The following is a 23747-nucleotide window of genomic DNA, read 5'->3' as shown; positions in this document are numbered from 1 at the left end:
AGAGAGAGAATCCCAAGCAGGCTCTGCACTGTCAGCCCAGAGCCCAATGCAGGGCTGGAACTCACGAACTGTGAGGTCATGACCTGAGCTGAAATGAAGAGTGGGTCGCTTAACCAACTGAGCCACCCAGGTCCCCCACTTGGTCTTTCCTTGTCTGCCACGACATTGATATTTGTCTTACATTTTCTCTTGATAAGGTCCATGTTGTTCCTTTTGCCTAGAATGCCACAGAAGATGTGTTTGCCTTAGTGCATCACATCAGGGAGGCACGTGGGGATGGGTTGTTGCATTACTGATGAGCTTAAGGTGGTGTCTGTCAGATTTCTGTTTCCTCAAGTTACCACTTTCCCCTTGGTAGTCCCCTAAGTAGCCTGTGGGAGCTGTCCTGTGATAGTCTCCATCCGCCAGTGTGAGCATCCACCTGGGTTTGTTTGGTTTTCTTTCTGGGCGGGCATCCGCACTGTCTGGCTGCACTGTCCTCGTTTGCCGCGTATCCCCAGCACGTAGAACACACTCCGAGTCTCCGTAGGTGTGCAGTCCCTCTTTACCAAACAGGTGGACATCTCGGTCTGCTACTCTCTTATTTACTGCTGCTTTGAAAGATCAAATGGGGCATGTGTGGTATTTCCTTGAAGATGTCCCTAACTGCTGTTCAGTCCTGTTCCCACCAGGATGCATTTTCAAGGTAAATCTTTTATCCCTAGGCTTCTGTCTATACTCGGGGACAGGACATGCACTCACTGGTGACAGAGTATCAGGGAGCCTCTTCAGAATGTCAGAGCCTCCAGCTCCTGCCCAGGGTAACTGCCTTGAAGTGTGAACCTCCAGAGCTCTGCCAAGAGAACCCCGGAGAAGTGAGTGGTGAGTGCCAGTGCGTGTGTAGTACGGAAGTTGGGAGCAGACACTGACAGGCGCTTGTTTATCTGTGTCTTTCAGTTTTTATAAATAGGTAGGTATATATCTATATCTATATTTATGTCTATATATGTGTGTGTGTGTATCTATCTGTCTATATTTTTTCCCTACCCTGTATCTAAGCAAACTTCTAAAAACATTTGGAATTGTAAAATGTCAGGATCCTGAGATCTTGTCCAATTCCCCTCCCAATAGTTGGGAAAAACAAAAGTCAGGCTGTTTAATGACTTGCCCAGGGTCATCAGAGGCAGAGCAACATCTAGAATTCAAGTCACCTGACCTTCTGACCGGAGGTCTCTCTGCTACTTACCTTTGCTCTACATGTGTAATTCTACACTTGTGGGTGTTTTCAAGATTTACTTAGCAGCTTTCCACAAATTTACCTTTTTCCCCACAATAACATTGTCTTCAGTATCCTCCCTGCGTCTAACCTGGAGTCATTTTAAATGCAGCTGTGGGCTTAAACAGGTTCTCTCTGTTCTCCATTGAAGTGCATTCTTCTGTGTGCAGGGTCCCCCCACTTTCCATACCCAGGCTTCACCTCCAGGAAACCATCCCAACTGTTGCTTATTGTTGAGCTCTGTGCAGGCATCTGGCACAGTGTTTGAGGTCTGCAGATGGATTGGTAACAGGCAGAAGTACACAGAAAGTTCAAAGAAGAGACCTTAGAATTCCACAGTGCAGTGTTTTTTAACCTTCTCATGAGGGGTGCTACTAGTTTTTCCCCGGAAGTTATTGAAAACTTGACTCTCTTCCCTGGAAAATGTAGGTACATGCAAAATTATGCATATGATTTCAGAGGGTTCGTGGTTTACCCCAGTCACGGTTTACCATGGTTTACCAAATTCGCTACGTTGGTGATCTGTGAATACTGATATTTTGACAGTAAGTGTAGAATGAATAAACGGTTCATATAATAAATCACTAGAGGGAGATGAAATGTATATGGCTCGTACTGCTTACGGTGTTTACTCGTATCATGTAGCATGAATAGGACTTGATGCTTCCCTGCTTACTTGGCTGATGGTCCTGTCATATTTCTGCAGCTGTGAAAAACCAGCGTTGCGTAAAGCCCCAGAATAGTTTGTTTATCTGAAGAAGTTGAGAGGTAGTGGGGAGCCCCACAGTGAGCAGACATTGCTGCTTACCTATGAGATGGTGAATATACACCTACTGGAAGCAATCTTGTTTTGACTGGAGAGGAGAGAGGGGTAATGAACAGGGGTGGGCGGCTGTCAGAATGGCGAGGATGGTAGTTGGCAGATGGGGAACAGTGATCGTAGGCTGTAAGATTCTTTCGTGTAAGTGAATGCTGACAACGGCGCGACATGCCTCACAAACCGGACCCCAGCCGCACTGTGGGCAGGACAGTGGCCTCTTGTGGTTTCCTGTGTCCCCAGAGGGAGGCACCACTGCTGTGGTAGGTGTTATCCAGATGAGAACGCTCTCTGGGCCTTCCTGAAGCATGCTTTGTCATTTTCAAAGACTTTTTTTTTTTTTTTTTTTTTTTAATATATATCCTTTTAGCTCCTTCTGAATATTTAAAGACTCTAGCTAAAGGCCTACCTATCAGTTATGAACCCAGCACATTTCTCCAGGCTACCTGACAGTACATGACTTAGACCAATTTCCCAGACTAGTGGGGTTTCTTCCTCCTGTGCTGGGATGGGATAGTAAGTTCACCAGTGTGGCTGGAGGGTAGGGTTTGTTTGCGAAAGAGTGTGTGGGAGGAATGGGGAAGTCATGTGGGAACGTTTTGTGGCATTAAAGTTTGGACTATCATTAAAAAGTTGGGTGGGGGCGCCTGGGTGGCTCAGTCGGTGAAGCGGCCGACTTCGGCTCAGGTCATGATCTCGCGGTCCGTGAGTTCAAGCCCCGCGTCGGGCTCTGTGCTGACAGCTCAGAGCCTGGAGCCTGTTTCGGATTCTGTGTCTCCCTCTCTCTGACCCTCCCCCGTTCATGCTTTGTCTCTCTCTGTCTCAAAAATAAATAAACGTTAAAAAAAAAAAAATTAAAAAAAAAAAAAAGTTGGGTGCCATAGAAGCCTTTTTAAAAAAATTTTTGTATAATGTTTTATTTTTGACAGAGAGAGAGAGAGAGAGAGAGAGAGAGAGAGAGGGAGACAGAATTCGAAGCAGGCTCCAGGCTCTGAGCTGTCAGCACAGAGCCCTATGCGGGGCACGAACCCACAAACATCTCATGACCTGAGATGAAGTTGGACATTCAACCAACTGAGGTGCCGAGGCGCCCCAGCCTTTTTTTTTTTTTAATCAAAAATACGATTTACAGCAATTGTAGTGTGTGTGTATGTGTCTGTGTCTGTGTGTGTGTGTGGTATTCTCATCTGTCGTGGGACACTAGAATTAAATGAAAACTCACGAGTACTGTATTTTTCCCAGTCTCTCAATGCTCAGTTGTGATAGTCTTAGTGTCAGACACATTGTTGAGTGTTTGCATGTTGGTGGAGAAGTAGAAGGGACCTTGAGGTATCACCCGATAGACCACACCTGAAGCCTGCATCCTCCTGTTCTGTCTTGAGCAGGGATGCACAGCAGTAGATCAGTGTGGTGTTTGTATTGAACTTTCCCATATGTGAAAACATCCCTCTGCCTCTTTCTCAGGCTTAACCCTAATGCTCTTCCACCTGAGGAGGATGATAAGGAGCAAACACAAAGTCTGATTTGACCTTTGCTATCTCAGATTTTCCATTGTCTTTGTTTTCTTTCCTCACTGCATTTTATGTTTGCCCCTTTCCATTTTCTTTCCCATCTTCCCCTTCTCAATATAGCCCCTTCTCTGTCACCAGACCTGTTTCACATTGTGCTTTTTTAGTTGAAGGGTTTGGCATGTATGTGTTGTTGGGGGAAGTTGGGGGTAAGGTCGTAACAGTGCATCAGGGACAAGCGTGTTTTTCCAGCAAGCTTTATTAGTTCCTCTAGATACAAAACAACACCAGCGAAAAGATGCTATGGTGATCCATTGTGTCTGGAGCAAAAAAAAGTGATGCTACAGTCTTGGATAAATTCTGGGTTAGAATCATCATGTCTTCTTCATTTAGTTTTGTGTAGCTGGTATTAAGCTGATCTGAAAATATAATAATACATGACCTCAGGGGGGTCTTGCAGTTTTACAAAGAACTTTTGTGTTCATTCATTTGATCTTCACCAGCCCTGTAAAGTGGACTATGTTTTCCCCATGGCACAGATAAGGAATGGGAGGCTTAGCAAGACTGACAGGCCCAAGGTCACATAGCTGCAGCTGTAACCTAGTTCTTTTTTTTCTTTTCTTTTAATTCCAGTGTAGTTAACATACAGTCTTATATCAGTTTGAGCTATATAATACAGTGATTCAACAATTTTGTGTATTAGTGCTCACCATGGTAAATGTTACTCTTAATCCTGGTCACTGATTTCACCCATTCCCCCACCCACCTGCCCTCTGGTAAACGTCTGTTGTTCTATGTAGTTTTTTGGTTTTTTTTTTTTTTTTTAATGTTTTATTTTCAGAGAGAGAGCAAGCAAGCGAGAGCTCAAGCGGGGAAAGGGGCAGAGGACAGAGAATCCCAAACAGGTTCCATCCTGTCAGCATGGAGCCCTATGCAGGGCTCAATCCCACAAACCCTGAGATCATAACCTGAGCTGAAATCAAGAGTCGGACACTTAACTGACTGAGCCACCCTGTTCTATGTAGTTAAGAGTCTTTTTTTGTTTTTCTATGTAGTTAAGAGTCTATATAATTAAGAGTCTTTTTGGTTTTTCTCTTTTTTTCCCTTTGTTTTGTTTCTTATATTCCACATGAATGAAGTCATATGGTATTTGTCTTTCTCTGTCTTATTTTGCTTAGCATAACATTATCTAGCTCCATCCATGTCACTGCAAATGGCAAGGTTTCATCCTTTTTATGACTGAGTAATATTCCTGTGTGTCTGTGTGTGTTGGTGTGACTCCATTCGTGTGTGTGTGTGTGTGCGTGTGTGTATACTTCTATATGCGTACCCCATCTTTATCCATTCATCTATCAGTGGACACTTGGGCTGTTTCCATAGTTTGGCTATTGTAGACAATGCTGCTATAAACAGAGGGGTGCATATATCCTTTTGAATGAGTGTTTTCATATTCTTTGGGTAAATACTCAGTAGTGCGATTACTGGATCATAGGGTAGTTCTATCTTTTATTTTTTAAGGAACCGCCATACTGTTTTCCACAGTGCCTGTACCAGTGCATTAGCCACCAACAATGTGGGAGGATTCTTTTTTGTCCATATTTTCACCAACACTAGTTGTTTCTTATGTTTTTGAGTTTAGCTATTTTCACAGGTGTAAGGTGATACCTCATTGTAGTTTTGATTTGCATTTCCTGATGATAAGTGATGTTAAGCATCGTTTCATGTGTCTGTTGGCCATGTGCATATCTTCTTTGGAGAAGTGTCTGTTCGTGTTTTCTATCCATTTATTAATTGGATTATTTGTTGGTGTTGAGTTGTGTAAGTTCTTTGTATTTTTTGGATTTTAATCCGTTATTGGACATGCTATTTACAAATGTCCTCTCCCATTCAGTAGGTTGTCTTTTAGTTTTGTTATTTCCTTTGCTGTGCAGCTTTATCTCAATATAGTCCCAATAGTTTATCTTGCTTTTATTTTCCTTGCCTCAAGAGATCTATGTAGAAAGATTTTGCTACAGCCATGTCAGAGAAATTACTGCCAATGCTCTTGTCTAGAATTTTATGGTTTCGTGTCTCAAATTTAGGTCCTTAATTTATTTGGGGTTTATTTTTGTGTATGGTGTAAGAAAGTGGTGCAGTTTAATTCTTTCACATGGAGCTGTCTGGTTTTCCCACCACCATTTGTTGAGAAGACGGTTTCTCCCATTGCATATTCCTGCTTCCTTTGTCAAAGATTAATTGACCATATAACCACGGGTTTATTTCTGGGCTTTCTACTCTATTCCATTGATCTATATGTCTGTTTTTGTGCCAATATCATACTGTTTTGATTACTGCTGGTTTGGTTTTTTTTTTTTTTTTTTTAAGTTTATTTATTTATTTTGAGAGTGAGGGAGTGCAAGTGGGGAAGGTGCAGAGAGAGAGGGAGAGAGAATCCCAAGCAGGCTGCATGCTGTCAGCATGGAGCCTGACGCAGGGCTCAGTCCCACCAACTGGAAAATTATGACCTAAGCCTAAATCAAGAGTCAAACACTCGACCGAGTGAACCACCCAGGCTCCCTAATTATTACTGCTTTGTAATATAACTTGAAATCTGGAATTGTAATACCTTCAGCTTTGTTTTTTCCTTTTTAAAGATTGCTTTGGCTATTTGGGGATCTTTTGTGGTTCCATACAATTTTTTAGAATTGTTTGTTCTAGTTCTGTAAAAAATGCTGCTGTAAATTGCTTTGGATAATATGGACATTTTAATTATATTTGTACTTCCAATCCGTGAGTCTTTCATTTGTGTCATCTTCAGTTTCTTTCCTCAGTGTTTTACAACTTCCTTGGTTAAGTTTATTCCTAGATATTTCATTATTTTGGTGGAATTGTAAATGGGATTATTTTCTTAATTTCTCTTTCTGCTGTTTCGTCATTATATAGAAATACAGTGGATTTGTGTACATTGATTTTGTAACCTGTGACCTTACTGAATTATTAATTCTAGTAGTTTCTTGGTTGAGTCTTTTGGGTTTTCTCTACATAGTATCATATCATCTGCAAATAGTGAAAGTTTTCCTGCTTCCTTACCAGTTTGGATGTCCTTTATTCCTCCTTCTTCTCTGATTGCTGTGGCTAGGACTTCCAGTACTATGTTGAATAAAAGTTGTGAGAGTGGACATTCTTGTCTTGTTCCTCACCTTAGGAGAAAAGCTCTCAGTTTTTCCCCTTTGAGACTGATATTAGCTGTGGGTTTTTCATATATTGCCCTTATTATGTTGAGGTTTGTTTCCTCTAAACCTTCTTTGTTGAGTGTATCATGAATAGATATTGTACTTTGCCAAATATTTTTTCTTTTTTTAGTTTCTATTGAAATGATTGTATGGGGGCACCTGGGTGACTCAGTTAAGTGTCCAACTCTGGGTTTCGGCTCAGATCACGATCTCACGGTTTTGTGAGTTTGAGCCCCGCACAGAGCTCTGTGTGCTGTCAGTGTGGAGCTTGCTTGAGATTCTCTCTCCCTCTCTCTCTGCCCCTTCCCCACTCATGCTCTGTCTCTCTCAAATAAATACATAAACTTAAAAACAGAAAGAAATGATCATATGGTTTTTATCCTTTTATTGATATGTCACATTGATGGATTTGCAAATATTTTTTTTTCTTTCATAATTGAGTTTTTATTTGTTGTTCTGAGGATCAGTACAGACAATTCAATTTATACATAATTCTTAACGTACGTACTGAAAACCTAAAAAAACCATGTAGCTGTGGTTCTTTTCTCAAAGTTATTCCAGTGACCTTCCAGCTTAAAATTTGGAGGCAAATTTCCCTTAACAGTATATCAAGTACCGGTATCTTCAAATGTTGATATGCTGTTACACTGTTAAGTCCCATTAATTCACAATTTAATGTCATATACGCTACATACTCAAATTTTCAATCTCGCACAGCACATTAACAAAGTTACTAGGAAACTGGACTACCACGACCAAGATGTTACAGAATGCACAAAATTCTGACAGGGAGAGCCAAGATCAAGGAGTGGTTTTCTTTAGGAAACAATTCTACCAAAAACAACATGGGAATAGAAGTAATTTACATTTTTTTTTTTTTTTTTTTTTTTAATTTATTTTGGGACAGAGAGAGACAGAGCATGAACGGGGGAGGGGCAGAGAGAGAGGGAGACACAGAATCGGAAACAGGCTCCAGGCTCCGAGCCATCAGCCCAGAGCCCGACGCGGGGCTCGAACTCACGGACCGTGAGATCGTGACCTGGCTGAAGTCGGACGCTTAACCGACTGCGCCACCCAGGCGCCCCTGGAATAGAAGTAATTTAAAATGTTCAAGACAGGGGCGCCTGGGTGGCGCAGTCGGTTAAGCAAGTCCGACTTCAGCCAGGTCACGATCTCGCGGTCCGTGAGTTCGAGCCCCGCGTCAGGCTCTGGGCTGATGGCTCGGAGCCTGGAGCCTGTTTCCGCTTCTGTGTCTCCCTCTCTCTCTGCCCCTCCCCGTTCATGCTCTGTCTCTCTCTGTCCCAAAAAAATAAATAAAAAACGTTGAAAAAAAAAAAATTAAAAAAAAAATAAATAAATAAAATGTTCAAGACATATTGAATGCACAACTGACTCCAAATTGCCATTTAGTATGCTTGGTATTATAGGATATAAAAACTACCCCATCTATGGAATGTTAAGCTGACACCCAAGACGATCAAAGCCTCCCATATTCAATATCCCACTATTTTCTGGTTGTACCAAAAAATAAACAACCAGCAAATGATTTCACCTCTTAAAAAAAAGCATTTACACTTAAAAAATGGGATGAGGTGGGATTCCCTCCTTCTTAAAAATGTTTCTAGAGCTACTAAAAAACTTGCATTTACAAAATAGTTGATAAAAATATTCCTCTGGATTGTACGAGAAGGGAGACAGGGACCACTGGTAAGACATGGGGTATGATACTAATCAGACTTGGCTTCTTTCTCTCCTGCTTCATCAGAGGCTGGACTCTCCTCGTTTTTAGTTTCTCCGTTTTCTGCAGGTAAGTCTTCTTTTGTTTCTTGGTTAGCCACTTCAGCCTGTTTTCCCTTTGCTCCCCTTTTCCCCTTTGTTTGCACTTTTTTGTCTGAAGATTTCTCCTTTCCCGCCGCCTTTTTTGGCTTCGCTTCCACTTTTGCAGGAGCAGGTTTAGCTGACAACCTCGCCGACCTCCTCTTGGGCTCCTCCTTCTCCGCCCCCTTGGCGGAGCTGACCTTCCTCTTGGGCATCGTGGCGGCGGGGTGGGCGCGTGCCGGGTGCCTGCGGGCCGCCGCGCGCCGAGAGCCTTCGCGAAGCTGGGCTGCCTGGCCGCTACCGCTCCTCCCGCCGCCGGAGCTGCTGCCGGATTTGCAAATATTGAATCAAATCACTATTGCATCCTTGGAATAAATCCCACTTTATTGTGGTGAATGATATTTTTAATGTATTGTTGGCTTAGGTTTGCTAATATTTTGTTGAGGATTTTTGCATCTGTTCATCAGAGATACTGGCCTGTAGTTCTTTTTTGGTAGTTTTTTTTTTTTTTTTTTTAATCAGGGTAATGCTGGCCTCCTAGAACTAATTTGGGAGCCTTCCTTCCTCTTCTACTTTTTGGAATCATTTGAGAAGAATAGGTGCTAACTCTTCTTTAAATATTTGGTAGAATTTGCCTGTGAAGCCATCTGGTCCTGGACTTTGTTGGGAGTTTCTTGATTGCTAATTTAATCTTCTTGTTGGTAATTAGTCTGTTCAAACTTTCTGTTTCTTCCTGATTCTTTGGTAGTTTCTTTGTTTCTATGAATTTATCCATTTCTTCTAGGTTGTCTAATTTGTTGGCATACAGTTTTTCATAATATTCTATTAGGTTTGTGTTTCAGTGGTGTTGATTGTTATTTATACTCTTTCATTTGTGATTTTGAGTCTGTTTTTGTTTTTAATGAATCTGACTAGAGGTTTATGAATCTGGTTGATCTTTTCAAAGAACCAGCTCCTGGTTTCATTGATCTGTTTTGTTTTTTAATGTTTATCTTTGAGAGTGAGAGCCAGAGTATGGATGGGGGAGGCAGAGAGAGAGAGGGAGACACAGAATCTGAAGCCAGCTCCAGACTCTGAGCTGTCAGCACAGAGCCTGCCTGACACAAGGCTCAAACCCATGAACTGTGAGATCATGACCTGAGCTGAAGTCAGATGCTTAACTGAGCCACCCAGGTGCCCCTCAGATCTGTTCTATTGTGTTTTTAGTTTGTATATCATTTATTTCTGCTCTAATCTTTATTATTTGCTTTCTTCTGGTGGTTTTGGGTTTTGTTTGTTCTTTTTCTAACTCATTCAGGTGTAAGGTTAGGTAGTTTGAGATTTTTCTCGCTTCTTGAGGTAGACCTGTATTGCTATAAACTTCCCCTTAGAATCACTTTTATTGCATCCCCAAGGTTTTGGACTGTTGTATTGTCAATTTCGTTTGTTTCCATGTACTTGTTGATTTCTTTTGTTTCCTGGTTGACCCATTCATTGTTTAGTAGCATGTTATTTAACCTCCATGTTATTTGTGGTCTTTCCAGATTCTTTCTTGTGGTTGATTTCTTGTTTTCCTTCCTTCCTTCATTTAATTTTATTTTCTTTCTTTTTAAAAAAAAATTTTTTTTTAATGTTTATTTTTGACAGAGATAGAGAGAGAGAGAGAGAGAGAGAGAGAGAGAGAGAGAATGAGCGGGGGAGGGGCAGAGAGAGAGGGAGGCACAGAATCTGAAGCAGACTCCAGGCTCTGAGCTGTCAGCACAGAGCCCAACGCGGGGCTTGAACTCACAGACTGCGAGATCATGACCTGAGCCAGAGTCGGATGCTCAACCGACTGAGCCACCCAGGCGCCCCTTTTATTTTCTTTCTTTAGGCTTCACTTCCAGCATGGAGCCCAGTGCAGGGCTCAAACTCACAACCCTCAGATTAAGACCTGAACTGAGATCAAGAATCAGGTGCTTAGCCAACTGAGCCACCCAGGTGCCCTGATTTCTAGTAATATAGTATTGTTGTTAGAAAAGATGCATGGTATGACTTTGATCTTTTTGAATCTTTTGAGATTTGTTTTGTGGCCTAATATGTGATCTATTCTGGGATAATGTTCTGTGTGTAATTGAAAAGAATGTGTGTTGCACCCGGGTGGCTCAGTCGGTTAAGCATTCAACTCTTGGTTTCGGCTCAGGTCATGATCTCACGGTTTGTGAGTTCAAGCCCTGCATCGGGTTCTGTGCTGGCAGCCTGAAGCCTGCTTGGGATTCTGTCTCCCTCTCTCCCTGCCCCTCCCCTGCTTGCTCTCTAACTCTCTCTCTCTCTCTCAAAAATAAATAAACATTAAAAAAAAGAAAAAGAAGAGAATGCGGGGCGCCTGGGTGGCGCAGTCGGTTGAGCGTCCGACTTCAGCCAGGTCACGATCTCGCGGTCCGTGAGTTCGAGCCCCGCGTCAGGCTCTGGGCCGATGGCTCAGAGCCTGGAGCCTGTTTCCGATTCTGTGTCTCCCTCTCTCTCTGCCCCTCCCCCGTTCATGCTCTGTCTCTCTCTGTCCCAAAAATAAAATTTAAAAAATGTTGAAAAAAAAAAAAATTAAAAAAAAAAAAAAGAAAAAGAAGAGAATGTGTATTCTGGCGTTTTAGGATGGAATGTTCTGAATATATCTGTTAAATCCATCTGGTCCATCAAAGCCAGTTTTTCCTTGATGATTTTGTGTTTGGATGATCAGTGCATTAATGCACAAAGGGTGTTAACCCCCTCCCACTATTATTACTGTCATTTATTTCCTTTATGTTTGTTATTAACTGTTTTATGTATTTGGATGCTGCCATGTTGCGTGCATAAATACTTGCAATTGTTATATCTTCTTGTTGGATTTTGCCCTTTCTGACTATATAGTGCTCTTCTTTGTCTCTTTTTACAGTCTTTGTTTTAAAGTCTAGTTTGTCCGATATAAGTATTGCTACTCTGGCTTTATTCATAAGTGTTCCTCCATCCCCTCAATTTCAATCTGCAGCCGCCTTTAGTAGGCGCTTATAGGCAGCATACAGATGGGACTTGTTTTTTTATCTACTGTGTCACCTTATGTCTTTTGATTGGATTTGTTTAGTCCATTTACATTCAACATAATTACTGATAGACAAGTATTTATTGCCATTTTTTACTTTTTTGTGATTGTTTCTATAGATTTTCTTCGTCCTTTCTCCTCTTGCCCTCTTTCATGGCTTGTTGGCTTTCTTTCTTGTGTATTTGGATTTCTTTCTTTTATTCTTTGCATATCTGTGACTGGCTTTTGATTTGTGGTTACCATTAGGTTTGTGTATAACCTCTTCTGCATATAGCAGTCTGCATTTAAAGAGGATGGTCACTTAGTTTTGAACTCATTCTTTATTCCTCTCCCCCTCCCACCATTCAAGTTTTAGGTATATGGTGTCATATTTTTACTAATCTCTTTCTTGACTGATTTTTACAGATATACTCGTTTTTACTTCTTTTCTTTTTTTTTTACTTTTCATACTCTTATGGTCTTTTCTTTCCACTCAAAGAATCCCTTTTAATACTTCTTACAGGACTTTTTTAGTGGTCATGGACTCCTTTAGTTTTTGTTTGTGAGAAACTCTATATCTATCCTTCTATTCTGAATGATAGCCTCACTGGATAGAGTTTTCTTGGCTGCAGATTTTTCCCATTCAGCACTTTGAATATCAGGCCACTCCCTTCTGGCCTGCTAATTTCTGCTGAAAAATCTGATAGCCTTATCAGGTTTCCCTTGTATGCAACTCTCTTCTCTTGATGCTTTTTTTATAAATTTTTTTTTTTCAACATTTTTTATTTATTTTTGGGACAGAGAGAGACAGAGCATGAACGGGGGAGGGGCAGAGAGAGAGGGAGACACAGAATCGGAAACAGGCTCCGAGCCATCAGCCCAGAGCCTGACGCGGGGCTCGAACTCACGGACCGCGAGATCGTGACCTGGCTGAAGTCGGACGCTTAACCGACTGCGCCACCCAGGCGCCCCTCTTGATGCTTTTAAGATTTTTTTCTTTGTCACTACTTTTTGCCTTTTTTATTTTTTTTTACTTTTTGCCGTTTTAATTACTATGTGTCTTGGTGTCGACCTCCTTGAGTTAAATTCTTGGGAGGATCTCTGTGCCTCCTGAATCTATCTGGATATGTTTCCTTCTCCAAATTAGAGATGTTTTCAGCTTTTTTTTTTTTTTTGAGAGAGAGAGAGAGAACGAGTTGGGGAGGGGCAGAGGGATAGGGAGAGAAAGAATCCCAAGCAGGCTCCATGCCCAGCATGGAGCCCAATGCAGGGCTTGATCCCACGACCATGAGATCATGATCCAAGCTGAAATCAAGAGTTGGGTGGTTAGCTGACTGAGACACTGAGACACCCCTCAGTTATTTTTCAAGTCAATTTTCTCCCCCCTCCTTTTTTTAAACGTTTACTTATTTAAGAGAGCATGAGCAGGGGAGAGGGAGGGGCAGAGACAGAGAATCCCAAGCAGGTTCCCCACTGTCAGCACGGAGCCCCACAAGGGGCTCAGGCCTGCATACCATGAGATCATGACCTGAACTGCAATCAAGAGTTGGATTCTCAACTGACTGAACCACCCAGGCAGCCCTCCCTCCTTTCTATCTCTTCTTCTGAGATCCCTATAATATGAATGTTAGGCTTGGTAGAACCACTGAATTCCTTAAGGATTCTTAATTTGCATAATTTGCTTCTCCATTTCTCAGTTTGGTTACTTTCCATTATTCTGTCTTACGGTTTGTTAATTCATTCCTCTTTTTCGACTAGCCTGCTATTTATTCCTTCAAGTGTATTTTTTTCCTCACAATGTGCTTTTTTTTAAAAATTAATTAATTTTAAATTTACATCCAAGTTAGCTTAAAGTGCAACAATGATTTCAGGAGTAGATTCCTTAGTGCCCCTTACCCATTTAGCCCATCTCCCCTCCCACAACCCCTCCAACAACCCTGTTTGTTCTCTATATTTAAGAGTCTCTTATGTTTTGTCCCCCTCCCTGTTTTTATATTACGTTGCTTCCCTTCCCTTATGTTCATCTGTTTGTATCTTAAATTCCACATGAGTGAAGTCATATGGTATTTGTCTTTCTCTAATTTCGCTTAGCATAATACCCTCTAGTTCTGTCCATGTTATTGCAAATGGCAAGATTCATTCTTTTTGATTGCTGGGTAATACTGCATTATATATACCACATCATCTTTATCCGTTCATCTGTCAAACATTTGGGCTCTTTCCATACTTTGGCTGTTGTCGACATCGCTGCTATAAACATTGGGGTGCCTGTGTCCCTTCGAAACAGCACACTTGTATCCCTTGTATAAATACCTAGTAGTGCAATTGCTGAGTTGTAGGGTAGTTCTATTTTTAATTTTTTGAGGAACCTCCATACTGTTTTCCAGAGTGACTGCACCAGCTTGCATTCCCACCAGCAGTGCAAAAGGGTTCCTCTTTCTCCGCATCCTCGCCAACATCTGTTGTTGCCTGAGTTGTTAATGTTAGCCATTCCGACAGGTGTGAAGTGGTATCTCATTGTGGTTTTGATTTGTATTTCCCTGATGACGAGTGACGTTGAGCATTTTTTCCATGTGTCTATTAGCTATCTGGATATCTTCTTTGGAGAAGTGTCTATTCGTGTCTTTTGCCCATTTCTTCACTGGATTATTTGTCCTTCAAGTGTATTTTTTTTTCTTCAACGTTTTTTTGTTTTTTTTTTTAATTTATTTTTGGGACAGAGAGAGACAGAGCATGAATGGGGGAGGGGCAGAGAGAGAGAGGGAGACACAGAATCGGAAACAGGCTCCAGGCTCCGAGCCATCAGCCCAGAGCCTGACACGGGGCTCGAACTCACGGACCGCGAGATCATGACCTGGCTGAAGTCGGACGCTTAACCGACTGCGCCACCCAGGCGCCCCCAAGTGTATTTTTAATTTCATGAATTGTGTTCTTGATCTCTGATTGGTTCTTTTTTGCCATTCTGTTAAGGGTCTCACTGATGTCCTCCACTTTTTTTTTTTCAAGTTCAGTGAGTATCTTTAGGATTATTAAAATCTCTATCAGGCATGTTACTTATATCCATTTCACTGAGGTCTCTTGCTGTGGATTGGTCTTGTTCTGGGACGTATTTCTCTCTCTCCTCATTTTTTCCAGTTCTCTGTGTTTCTGTGTGATAGGAAAGTTAGCTACTTCTCTTGCTCCTAAGGATAAGAGCCTTATGAAGAAGAGGTCCTGTAGTGCCCTGCCCTGCAGTGTCCCCTGTTCCTAGGCCTGGTGCTCCAGGGAGTGTTTTCTAGGTCTCTTGTGTGTGTTCTGCTTTTGAATCTTGGCCTGTTTTTCCGTGAGCCAGTTGTCTGCAGAGCTTCTCTTTGCCTGTTCTGTGCAGTGTTTAGTCCCTAGTGGGAGTGGGGTGTGTTTTAATAAGGGGTGTGAAAGGTCACTTGTGAAAGGTGACCTGCCCTGGTCGCTGCCGGAACTGAGGTCCTACAAAGTGCACTGTCAGGAGATGTGTTGGCAGGGTTTGTGCAGCTCTTCTGCGGGCCGAGGCCCTGGGTGCAGAGACTAATCTGAGGAGGACTAGAAAGGGCAGCTCTGACCACATGCAGGGGTGGGGGCTTGGTGGAAGGAAGTCCTGTTTAGAGTGTTGGAGCTGAGCTGGTTCCTCAGGTGGCTGCTTTTTATGCTGGGGGTGAGGGAGATAAGTGACACCTGCCAGCTCCTTTGTTCCTGGAGGGGTCTCCCTACGACCCCTGTCTCTCCATGCCATGTTCCGAGTTGAGCAAACCACTCTCCTGTCTGCCCCTGCCATTTTTCAGACTGTTCGTTCCACGCTGTACCTGCACGGGCTGTTTGTCACGCTAAGGGTGGGGACTCGTCTTAATACCTTCGGGCTCTCCCAGAACTGAGCCCACCAATTTTTAAAATTCCAGGATGTGAGTCCCACTGGTTATAAGAACTCAAGAAATTTGGCCCCTCTCACTTTCAGAGGCAGATGTTTTGGGAATTTGCCCTCTCTTTTGTGGACTCCCTGTGTGAAGGCCTGTTTTTGCCCGTCATCTTGCCACCAGCTCCCTCCCCACCACGGACGGCCATGGTCTGGTCTGTTTCTCTCTCAGACCGCATCCTTGCCCTTCCTGCCTTCTTCAGCGTGCTCTCTTCTTGGTCTTTAGTTGTGAGTTTGTTCTGTCAGTCTTCAGGTAACTTCCAGGTTATATACACTGATGTGGATATTCTCTAGTTGTTCATGTGGGGCATGGCGAGTGTAAGGTCTGTCTCCTGTGCCATCTTCCCAGCTGACTCTCTTGCTTTTAAAACTCTCCTTGGGGCGCCTGGGTGGCGCAGTCGGTTAAGCGTCCGACTTCAGCCAGGTCACGATCTCGCGGTCCGCGAGTTTGAGCCCCGCGTCAGGCTCTGGGCTGATGGCTCGGAGCCTGGAGCCTGTTTCTGATTCTGTGTCTCCCTCTCTCTGCGCCTCCCCCGTTCATGCTCTGTCTCTCTCTGTCCCAAAAATAAATAAAAAAAAAAAAAAAAAAAAAAAAAAAAAAACTCTCCTTATCGTGACCTTTTGCCGTTTTATTTATCACGTGTCTTGATGTGGACCTCCTTGGTTGAGTTTTTGGGGCGGATCTCTTGCCTCCTGGACCTGGATTTCTTTTTCCTTCCCTGCATTTAGAAGTCTGCAGCTATTATTTCTTCAAATAAATTTTCTTCCCTCTTTTCTCTCCCTACTCCTTCTGGGATCCCTGTGGTGTTAGTGAAGCAGCTTGCGACTGCATCGAGCACGAATGGAGTCAGACCAGGTGTTTGCCAGAGATGCAGTAGCAGGCAACTGTTGGGCACTTTCCCTGTGTTGTCGCCTGAGAAGCTTTTCGTTGGTGGTGGGACCTGCAATCAGACCAGACCAGCTCTCTGCCCCCGGCCCACTGCTGGGGCTATACCTGGAGTGGTACGTAGGACTCTCTTCTCCTCTCCCTGGAGCAGGAGTCACTCTGGAGTGGCGGTGGCTCATTTGGGCTACTTGCATGCTGCCATGCCTGTGGCCCCGGTTTGGATGGGCTCTGGCCACAAGTGTAGTGGAGGGGTGGATCCCCAAGGTGCAGCTTTACTAAGGTTTTCTGCACAGCCCTCTGTGAATGGGGACTGAGGCCAGCTGGGTTGGAAGAGGCGGATCCATCACATTTGCGAGTTGGGGAGAGGTGGTGTTAGCAAGGTTTTCGACCGTCCTCTGGGGAGGGTACCCACAGTGCTGGGGCAGGCCTGGTTGGAGGGGTCAGATCCCCCAAAGTGCAGGGTGAGGTGTAAGTAAGTTAGGTAGTGACTGTTACTGCTGCACTAGCTCCCGCAGGTCTCCATGTGTCTATCCTGGGGGCTGGGGGAGAGAAATGGCACCTGCTGGCTCCTTTGTCCCTGGGGGGTGGTCTTCCAGGGTTCTGTCCCTGCAGACATGCTCTGAGCTTAGCAAAGAACTCTGCCTCCCATAGGCCCCAGGTGTTTTTCCAACTACCGTTTCTATGCTGAATCTCCATGGGCTGTTGTGTCGTCTCTTTAAGGGCAGGGACTTAGTTTTCTCTTGGCCTCCATTCTGTCCCAGAGCGGAGTCTGGTGATTTTTTTCTTAAATGTTTATTTCTGAAAGAGAGAAGGCAGGGATACGAGTGGGGCAGGAGCAGAGAGAGAGAGATGGAGACAGAGGATCAGAAACCGGCTCAGCACTGACAGCAGAGAGCTTGACGCAGGACTTGAACCCACAAACCATGAGATCATGACCCAAGCTGAAGTTGGATGATGAACCAACCGATTGAGCCACTTAAGTGCCCCAAGCCCGGTGATTTTTAAAATTCCAGATTTTAAGTTCTGCTGGTTGTAAGAATCTTGAAATTCTGCCCCTCTGGTTTTCAAAGCCAAATGTTATGAGGCTTCATCTTCCCACATGGGCAACCCTGTGATTGTCTGTCTACCCTCCCTGTGCCTGCAGATGCCCCCACCCCGGGGAGAGTCCTGTGGGTATTAACTCCTCACTGTATCTTCGCCCTTTCTACCTTCTTTGATGTGTCCTCTTCTTTACACTGAGTCGTGGCTCTGTTCTGCCAGCCTTCGGGTTGCTTTCTGGGGCATTTACATCACGGTGAGTGTTAGGTAGTTGTGTCTGAGAAACGAGGTGAGTGCCATCTTCCCAGCAGTCTAACCCCATTCTTTTGCCAGCAAACCCAGTTTGTCTGCATTCTCTTCCTCTGGTCTGTAAACCCAACCCACCGAGAGCAAACTCCTTAGCTTGTACCTCCTTTGCTCCAGGCCCACTGCTGTGCGTATAGTCGAAGCTCAGTTAATAGCTGATGCTGATGAGTGTTCTGGCTCCTGCTGAGTTCGTCTCTTCATTCCTTTGGGGGCCACATAGGACTGGTTCGTGGCCTTCAGTTCTTTGCCTGTGTCCTGTTCTCTGCCTGCCAATTCTATGGCCTCATTATCAGATGACATAGCCCCCATACTCACATAGTTCTTCGCTGTCTTTACCAGAAAATTCCACCCTTCCTTCCCTCCCATGCACCCAAACGATGGTCAGATGGTTGAAAGAGGGAACTGTGCCTCCTCTGAGAATTTTTAGACACACCTCTTCTTACTGTCAGTATTCAGGTGTGAACCTTAAATACAGAACTTGACCACAGAATCTCATTAGGCAGTAACTGATTTTGTAGTATTCTGGTGCCTCTTAGCTCAGGGTGATTTGCAAAATTGCCTCTTGCATTACCCAAGGAATCCAATTTTCTGTTATCTTGAACTTAGATGCTGAGGCAGCAGAGCAGTTAGGAGGAGATAGTGGTCAAGGTTTTCACATTGTGGTACAATATATCGGCATTTGAATGGTGTGATCCCTGCCTTCATTAAAGGGCAGTGGTTTAGGCCTTAGCCTCCAAACTGGAATCCTTCTCTCTCTCAACTGAGCAGGCTGGAGTTGTGCCTGCCTCAGTGGTGTGGTTGCCCCAGCAGCCAAGGCCTTAGGATTGTCCATCAGGGTCAAGACCAGACAGCACGATGGCCTAAAAGTGATGTGAACTGAGGGTCTGGGAGAGCCACTTGCAGCCCACAACCTACTTTCATTCCTGGCATCCTTCAGATGAGAGAAGCATTCTGTCCCCAGGCTCCAGGACAGGAGGAAAACATTCCAGAAAGACAAGAAGAAGGATATGTGGAGGTCTGAATTCCAGCTCTGCTGTCTGCCAACGGTGTGACCTGGGCAAGTTAATTAATGGGTCATTGATTAAGCAGTCAATCAACAAAGGTCTGTTTGGCTTTATGTGCCTTTATTTTAGAATTTTTATTTTAAGTAGGCTCTGAACTCATGACCTTGAGATTAAGAGTCACATACTCTATCAACTGAGCCAGCCAGGTGCCCCTGACTTTACATGCCTTTGAAATTTTTTATTTTAATTTTACCTCCAGCGTAGTTAACATGCAATGTTACATTAGTTTCATGGGTAGTGTAGCTCACTTTTATGTGAGAGAGCGTGTAAGAGTCGGGGAGAGGGACGATTTCAAGCAGGCTCCAGGCCCAGCACAGAGCCCGACCTGGGGCTGGATCCTATGACCCGCACCAAGATCAAGAGTCAGATGCTTAACTGGCTGAGCGCCCCCCTCCCAGGTGCCCCACTTATTGTCGGTCGTTCTGGAATCAGCTCCTATGTGGCACATTCCCAACATTTTTACCTCACGTCTAATGTCACTTGTATTTGTGTCTGGGTGGGGGGGGGGGGGGTCGTTATTTCCCTGTCACCACAACTCTTCCTCTTTTCTACTTTCCCGTTTCCCCCTGGCCTTGTATCTGTTCTCAGCTTAATTTCTCCTTTAGCACTAGCTTCTCCCTCCTCTGCTATGTACAAGTGCATCACCGTAAAGCACTCGACCAGCTCATGAGTACTCAGTTGTGTGGACGGCAGACCCTGAAGTTTTAGAATGGTAGGCTCCCTGGCAAAGTGGACACAGCGATGGGGGATGTTCAATGTACAGCAGAAGGTGTGCAGGCCGGGCCCCCCACAAAAGGCACTCGTCAAGGCTGTCAGGTCTCACGCGGGACTCCTGTCTCCTCCCAGCTCACGGGCGCGTGGGTAGCAGTCCTCACCTGTGGGAGCTTCTGGGGTGGCACCAGCCCCCTGCGTTCCCCTTGTGACGAGAGCAGACCACGCGTGCCTCGCGCAGGGGCTCGTCTCAATGACCGGCTGTTGCCTCATTCTGTACCGTGTGGAGGAGGCACGTCCACGTCTGGAGGGAGGGCGGGCGGGCAGGGAGATGCTTGGTCGCAGACCGTGCCTCCACTCCTTTGAGGCTCAGGGCCTGATGCTTTATTTTGGGAGGTTCCTCCTCACACTCCTTTATATTCTTGGTGTTCCTGCACAGACCTCACAGTTACAATGGTAATGGGAATTCTGTCCTTAGCAAAACTTCACATTACCACAGATGACCCTTTTTTTCCTTGATCTCACGGTGGTTCAATCATTTTCCTAGTCATTTAGTTAAAATTTAAGTCCTGTGTTGCTACCTCAGTTTTCTCAAAACATGTGCCTGTGGAGTCCTCTCCTCACTTGGTCCCTTACTGTGGATTCTAACTGGTTCCTGATCCTGTTGAAGCCAGAGTCTTCTGTTCTTAATTTACTCTTATGAAAAGAATTGTATAGGAAGTAAAACTTACAGGATTTTCAATGTAACTGATGGTGTGGGTTGAATTGTGTCCCCCTGAAAGATCTACTGCATCCCTAACTGTAGGTACCTATGAGTGTGGTCTGATTTTGAAAGACACTCTGTGGGTATAAGCAAGTGAAGATGAGGTTGTACAGGATCTGGGAGGGCCCCAGGGCTGGTGACTGGTGTCCTTATAATGTGAAGGCAGAGATCAGAACAAGGGACCTCCCAGCCAGAGAACCCTCTGGACTGCTGCCGACCCCCACAGCCCAGGAGAGAGGCAAGGATGGTCCTTGTCTTGGCACCACTGGTCTACAGTGTGGAAGCCACCACCCTTCACAACTGGACCCCAGTCCTTACCACAGTGAAGACCCCCAAGAGGCTGTCCTTTGCCGATTTCCCAGAATGGCCACTTCTGAGTCTGGCTCAGAGGAGAGAGAGTTCCTCTATGGGAACTCAGCTCAGAAGGTTACAGACTTCCATCTGATAAGTAGTGACAGCCTCAGGCTGCTCCCCTGTCCCATCATTAACTCTGACCTGGCCCTGGGGAGCCCACATTCCCTCCAGACCCTTGCTTTCCCTTCCGCTTCTCCCCTCTGCCTTCACACTTCTCCGTCTTTACCATTTTGCCTCCCTCCCCGTCAGTCAACTTAATGATTCTTGTTATCTTTTCTGATCATTTCTCACGAGTCCCGCTTTGCTTCCCATTTTCTTCCCTATAAAGGGTTCCATGTAATTGTCATCTTCAGACAGCTCTTCATGTCTGGAAGTCTCACAAACTCCTCTGCCTGATCCCTTCTTCATATTGGAAGAAGTTCTCTTCACTCTCTGAGAATACTATTGTCCATGTAGAATTTTCTCTAAATTTGCTTTGCCTTGTTAGACATTCTCTCCAGCTAACTGACATTTCTTATTATCTTCCCATGCCGTGCCACACTTTGTAGGACTGGCTGTGACGGCACTTCTGGGGCACCTGATGATTATTTTAATTTGAAAATCCTATTCCCTCTGGATATTGAATTGAGGGGGAAAATGCAGATGATGACATTTATATTCTTATTTTAGCTGAAGAAGCTGTAAGTAAAGATGGATTGTTTAATGCAAAGCAAGAAACTTTTGAAGAAATACAGCAAGGTGCTGAGGCCTCAGGAGCACCCAACAGGTGAGTGTCCATGTTAAGTGGAACTGATCCTGCAGCTGTAAGAACAAATTGGAATGACCAGAGAACCTAGTTGGTCAAAGCTGCTTCCCTGGAAGAATACAGGAAGAGAACTACTCTCACTTCAGGAATGGTAGGAGGCCCCGGGCCAGGAAGGGGACCGGTCAGTATCCTCATTATACAAAACCTTCGGTGGGTACACAGTTGCCCCCAGGAATCCTAGCCTGACTCTGTTTACCCTGCCTGGCCACCTTTCCCTGGGTTCCCTTCTGTCTTGGTGGAGCTACAGAGAAGAAAAGCCAGAAAAGAAAGAGAATTCAGACAAGAGTGAGGGCTATCATGGCAGTGAAGAAACGAAGAGCACTGGGAGAGTCCTGAACAAGAACTACCAGGAAAGTAGCTGATGAAGCGGAAATTAAAGACAGTAGTAGGTACTTAATAAGCCTTGGTTGTGGAGGAAAGAGGAAAGGGGAAAGGGGAAAGGGAAGGGAGGGAGATGTAGCACAGATACTCCTAAAGCAGAGAGGGAAGGACCTGATCAAAGGCAGGGGGTTGGATTTGGGTGAGGCCATTGGCTCCTCCGAGATGAGCACAGAGGAGGAAGAAAGCATCATGGGACAATTATCTTGAAGCCTGGGGTGGGGGGACACTTGCTCATCTCAGGGAAATGGGGCTAAATCTTAGTGAAAATGGAAATGTCTTAAAGCTTAAGTGAAATTTTGCATAAAGCTTTTGAGGTCCGAACCAAGCTCTACCAGAAATGTTTTGTGACCATTCTAACTGCAAAATAGGAATATATTGTGCCTGTCAGACATTTAACTTCAGTGAACAGAAACTACTGACTCAGCATCTCCCCACCACTACCCCTGCCCAGCCAGACACACACACACACACACACACACACACACACACACTTACACACTTTCTTTCCCACTTTTTCCCCCACTACTAACTCTCCTTTCCTTCTTCTACCATTTAGGGCCATAATGTGTACCCATTATCAGTATTTGTTTGTAAAAAATATGCACTTTGATGTGAATGTTTTAAACTACTTAAATAGTATTGTGAATATTCTGTCACTCAGCATAACGTTTTAGGAGCTATCTGCACACATCTACTCCTTTACCTACAGCTGCCACATACTATCTGTAACGTACATCTATGGCCTGTCAGCTTCCCCAGAGATGGTCACCCAGCTGCTTCCAGGTCCCCATCAGCTTCCAGGTCCCCATCAGCAGGGACACTGCTGCACGGAACAGCCTCTATGCGCCCCCTGCGCGAGAACTTCTTTGGGACAAACACCTAGGAACAGAATTCTGAGTCGTGTGTTTTACTAAAGTTAGCTCAGTATTGCTGACTTGACTTCTGGGAAGAACACCCCACCTGTACTCGGCTCAGTAGAGGGTTCACACCCTTCCAGCATTTGTCATTACTCAGTTCTCACACTGAAGGATCCAGGCTCTTGGTCTCTTGTTCTACCTTCCTTAGTGTGCTGGTTTCTGACCGAGGACCATGATGGTCCCTGCAACTCGAGCACAGAAAGGAGGTAGGAGGGCATCTTTACCCTTGTTTGTTCCTGGCACCACGAAAGGAGAGGTCTCCCCCCGCCCTCCCCCGTTCCTCACGGGCAGAGATGGACTTCTGTGACCACCTCTGGCTATAAGAGAGGCTGGGGACGGGGGGTACCAAGGAAAGGGGAATGGCATTACTATGCCTGGCTTAGACCAGTTCATGCCTTTACCTGGACACACTGCTGCCCCCAGAACAGGGTCTCTGACTGGCTAAAGGGAAGAGGGCAAGGGGCATTGGCAGGAAAGTCCCCGACTCTGCCACTGTCATGAGGCAGATAATTAGGGAAGCTTTCTCTGGGTGTCACAGGTCAAGGTGAACTAGACAGAGGTATGCATCAAGAACTTGGTTTGGAGAATCCAGGATGAACTGATAGGAGAGGTCAAGAGAGTTTGGTTGACAAGACCATTTTCCAGGCACATCTTTAGAAGTTTCCAACTTAGATATTTTTTTCTTCCACTCATTCAAGAAGCATTTTATCACTTGTATTCAGAGGCCTGTGTGACAGAGACCCCCACCTGCAGTGGGTCATGTGAGGGCACAGTGGAGCAGACAGAACCACAGTGCAGCGGGACATGTGCCTGTGCTGTGGGTATAGAGAGGCACCCGGCCGAGACCTGGGATGCTGGAGGAGGCGTCCCAGAGCACTGACCTCTGAAACAAGACTCGGGCACCAGGCAGGAATTTGCTAGATGGAGAGGAAGCAGAGAAGTGAATGTGCCTGTGCCCAGACAGGGTTGGAGAA

The 23747-nt window shown here is 44.8% G+C and overlaps 3 protein-coding genes across 11 annotated transcripts in view; 1 reads left to right on the top strand and 2 right to left on the bottom strand.

Annotated features, from left to right (window-relative positions):
• Window positions 1–23747, bottom strand: part of LOC131513599 (nascent polypeptide-associated complex subunit alpha, muscle-specific form-like) — a 39046-nt gene that overhangs the window by 4718 nt on the left and 10581 nt on the right. For 3 of the 6 annotated variants that reach the window (XR_009262666.1, XR_009262670.1, XR_009262667.1), the window contains exon 1: window positions 17109–21345. The exons of 1 other annotated variant lie outside the window; for it this stretch is intronic. The gene's annotated coding sequence lies outside the window, so the exon portion shown is untranslated. Of the gene's footprint in view, window positions 1–1346; window positions 2707–17108; window positions 21346–23747 lie in introns of those variants that run through there. 2 more of the 6 variants (XR_009262668.1, XR_009262669.1) reach the window with 2 other exon arrangements.
• PGBD1 (piggyBac transposable element derived 1) overlaps window positions 1–23747 on the top strand; it is a 34883-nt gene that overhangs the window by 4515 nt on the left and 6621 nt on the right. For all 4 annotated transcript variants that reach the window (XM_058732688.1, XM_058732687.1, XM_058732685.1 and 1 more), the window contains exons 3-4: window positions 705–861; window positions 21340–21436. In XM_058732688.1, coding sequence (XP_058588671.1) covers window positions 705–861; window positions 21340–21436 — 254 coding nt within the window. The remainder of the gene's footprint in view (window positions 1–704; window positions 862–21339; window positions 21437–23747) is intronic.
• Window positions 8192–8929, bottom strand: LOC131513604 (non-histone chromosomal protein HMG-14-like). The gene has a single exon (XM_058732724.1). It carries the CDS (start codon window positions 8823–8825, stop codon window positions 8520–8522), a length of 306 nt encoding a protein of 101 aa, XP_058588707.1. The 5' UTR covers window positions 8826–8929; the 3' UTR covers window positions 8192–8519.

Source organism: Neofelis nebulosa, chromosome 6, assembly GCF_028018385.1.
Source record: "Neofelis nebulosa isolate mNeoNeb1 chromosome 6, mNeoNeb1.pri, whole genome shotgun sequence".
In the NCBI taxonomy this organism is placed as follows: Eukaryota; Metazoa; Chordata; class Mammalia; order Carnivora; family Felidae; genus Neofelis; species Neofelis nebulosa.
This window is presented reverse-complemented; position numbering and strand designations above follow the sequence as displayed.

Coding starts and splice junctions, on each gene's coding strand:
- LOC131513604 (XM_058732724.1), bottom strand. CDS start 8,825: ATGCCCAAGAGGAAGGTCAGCTCCGCCAAGGGGGCGGAGAAGGAGGAG.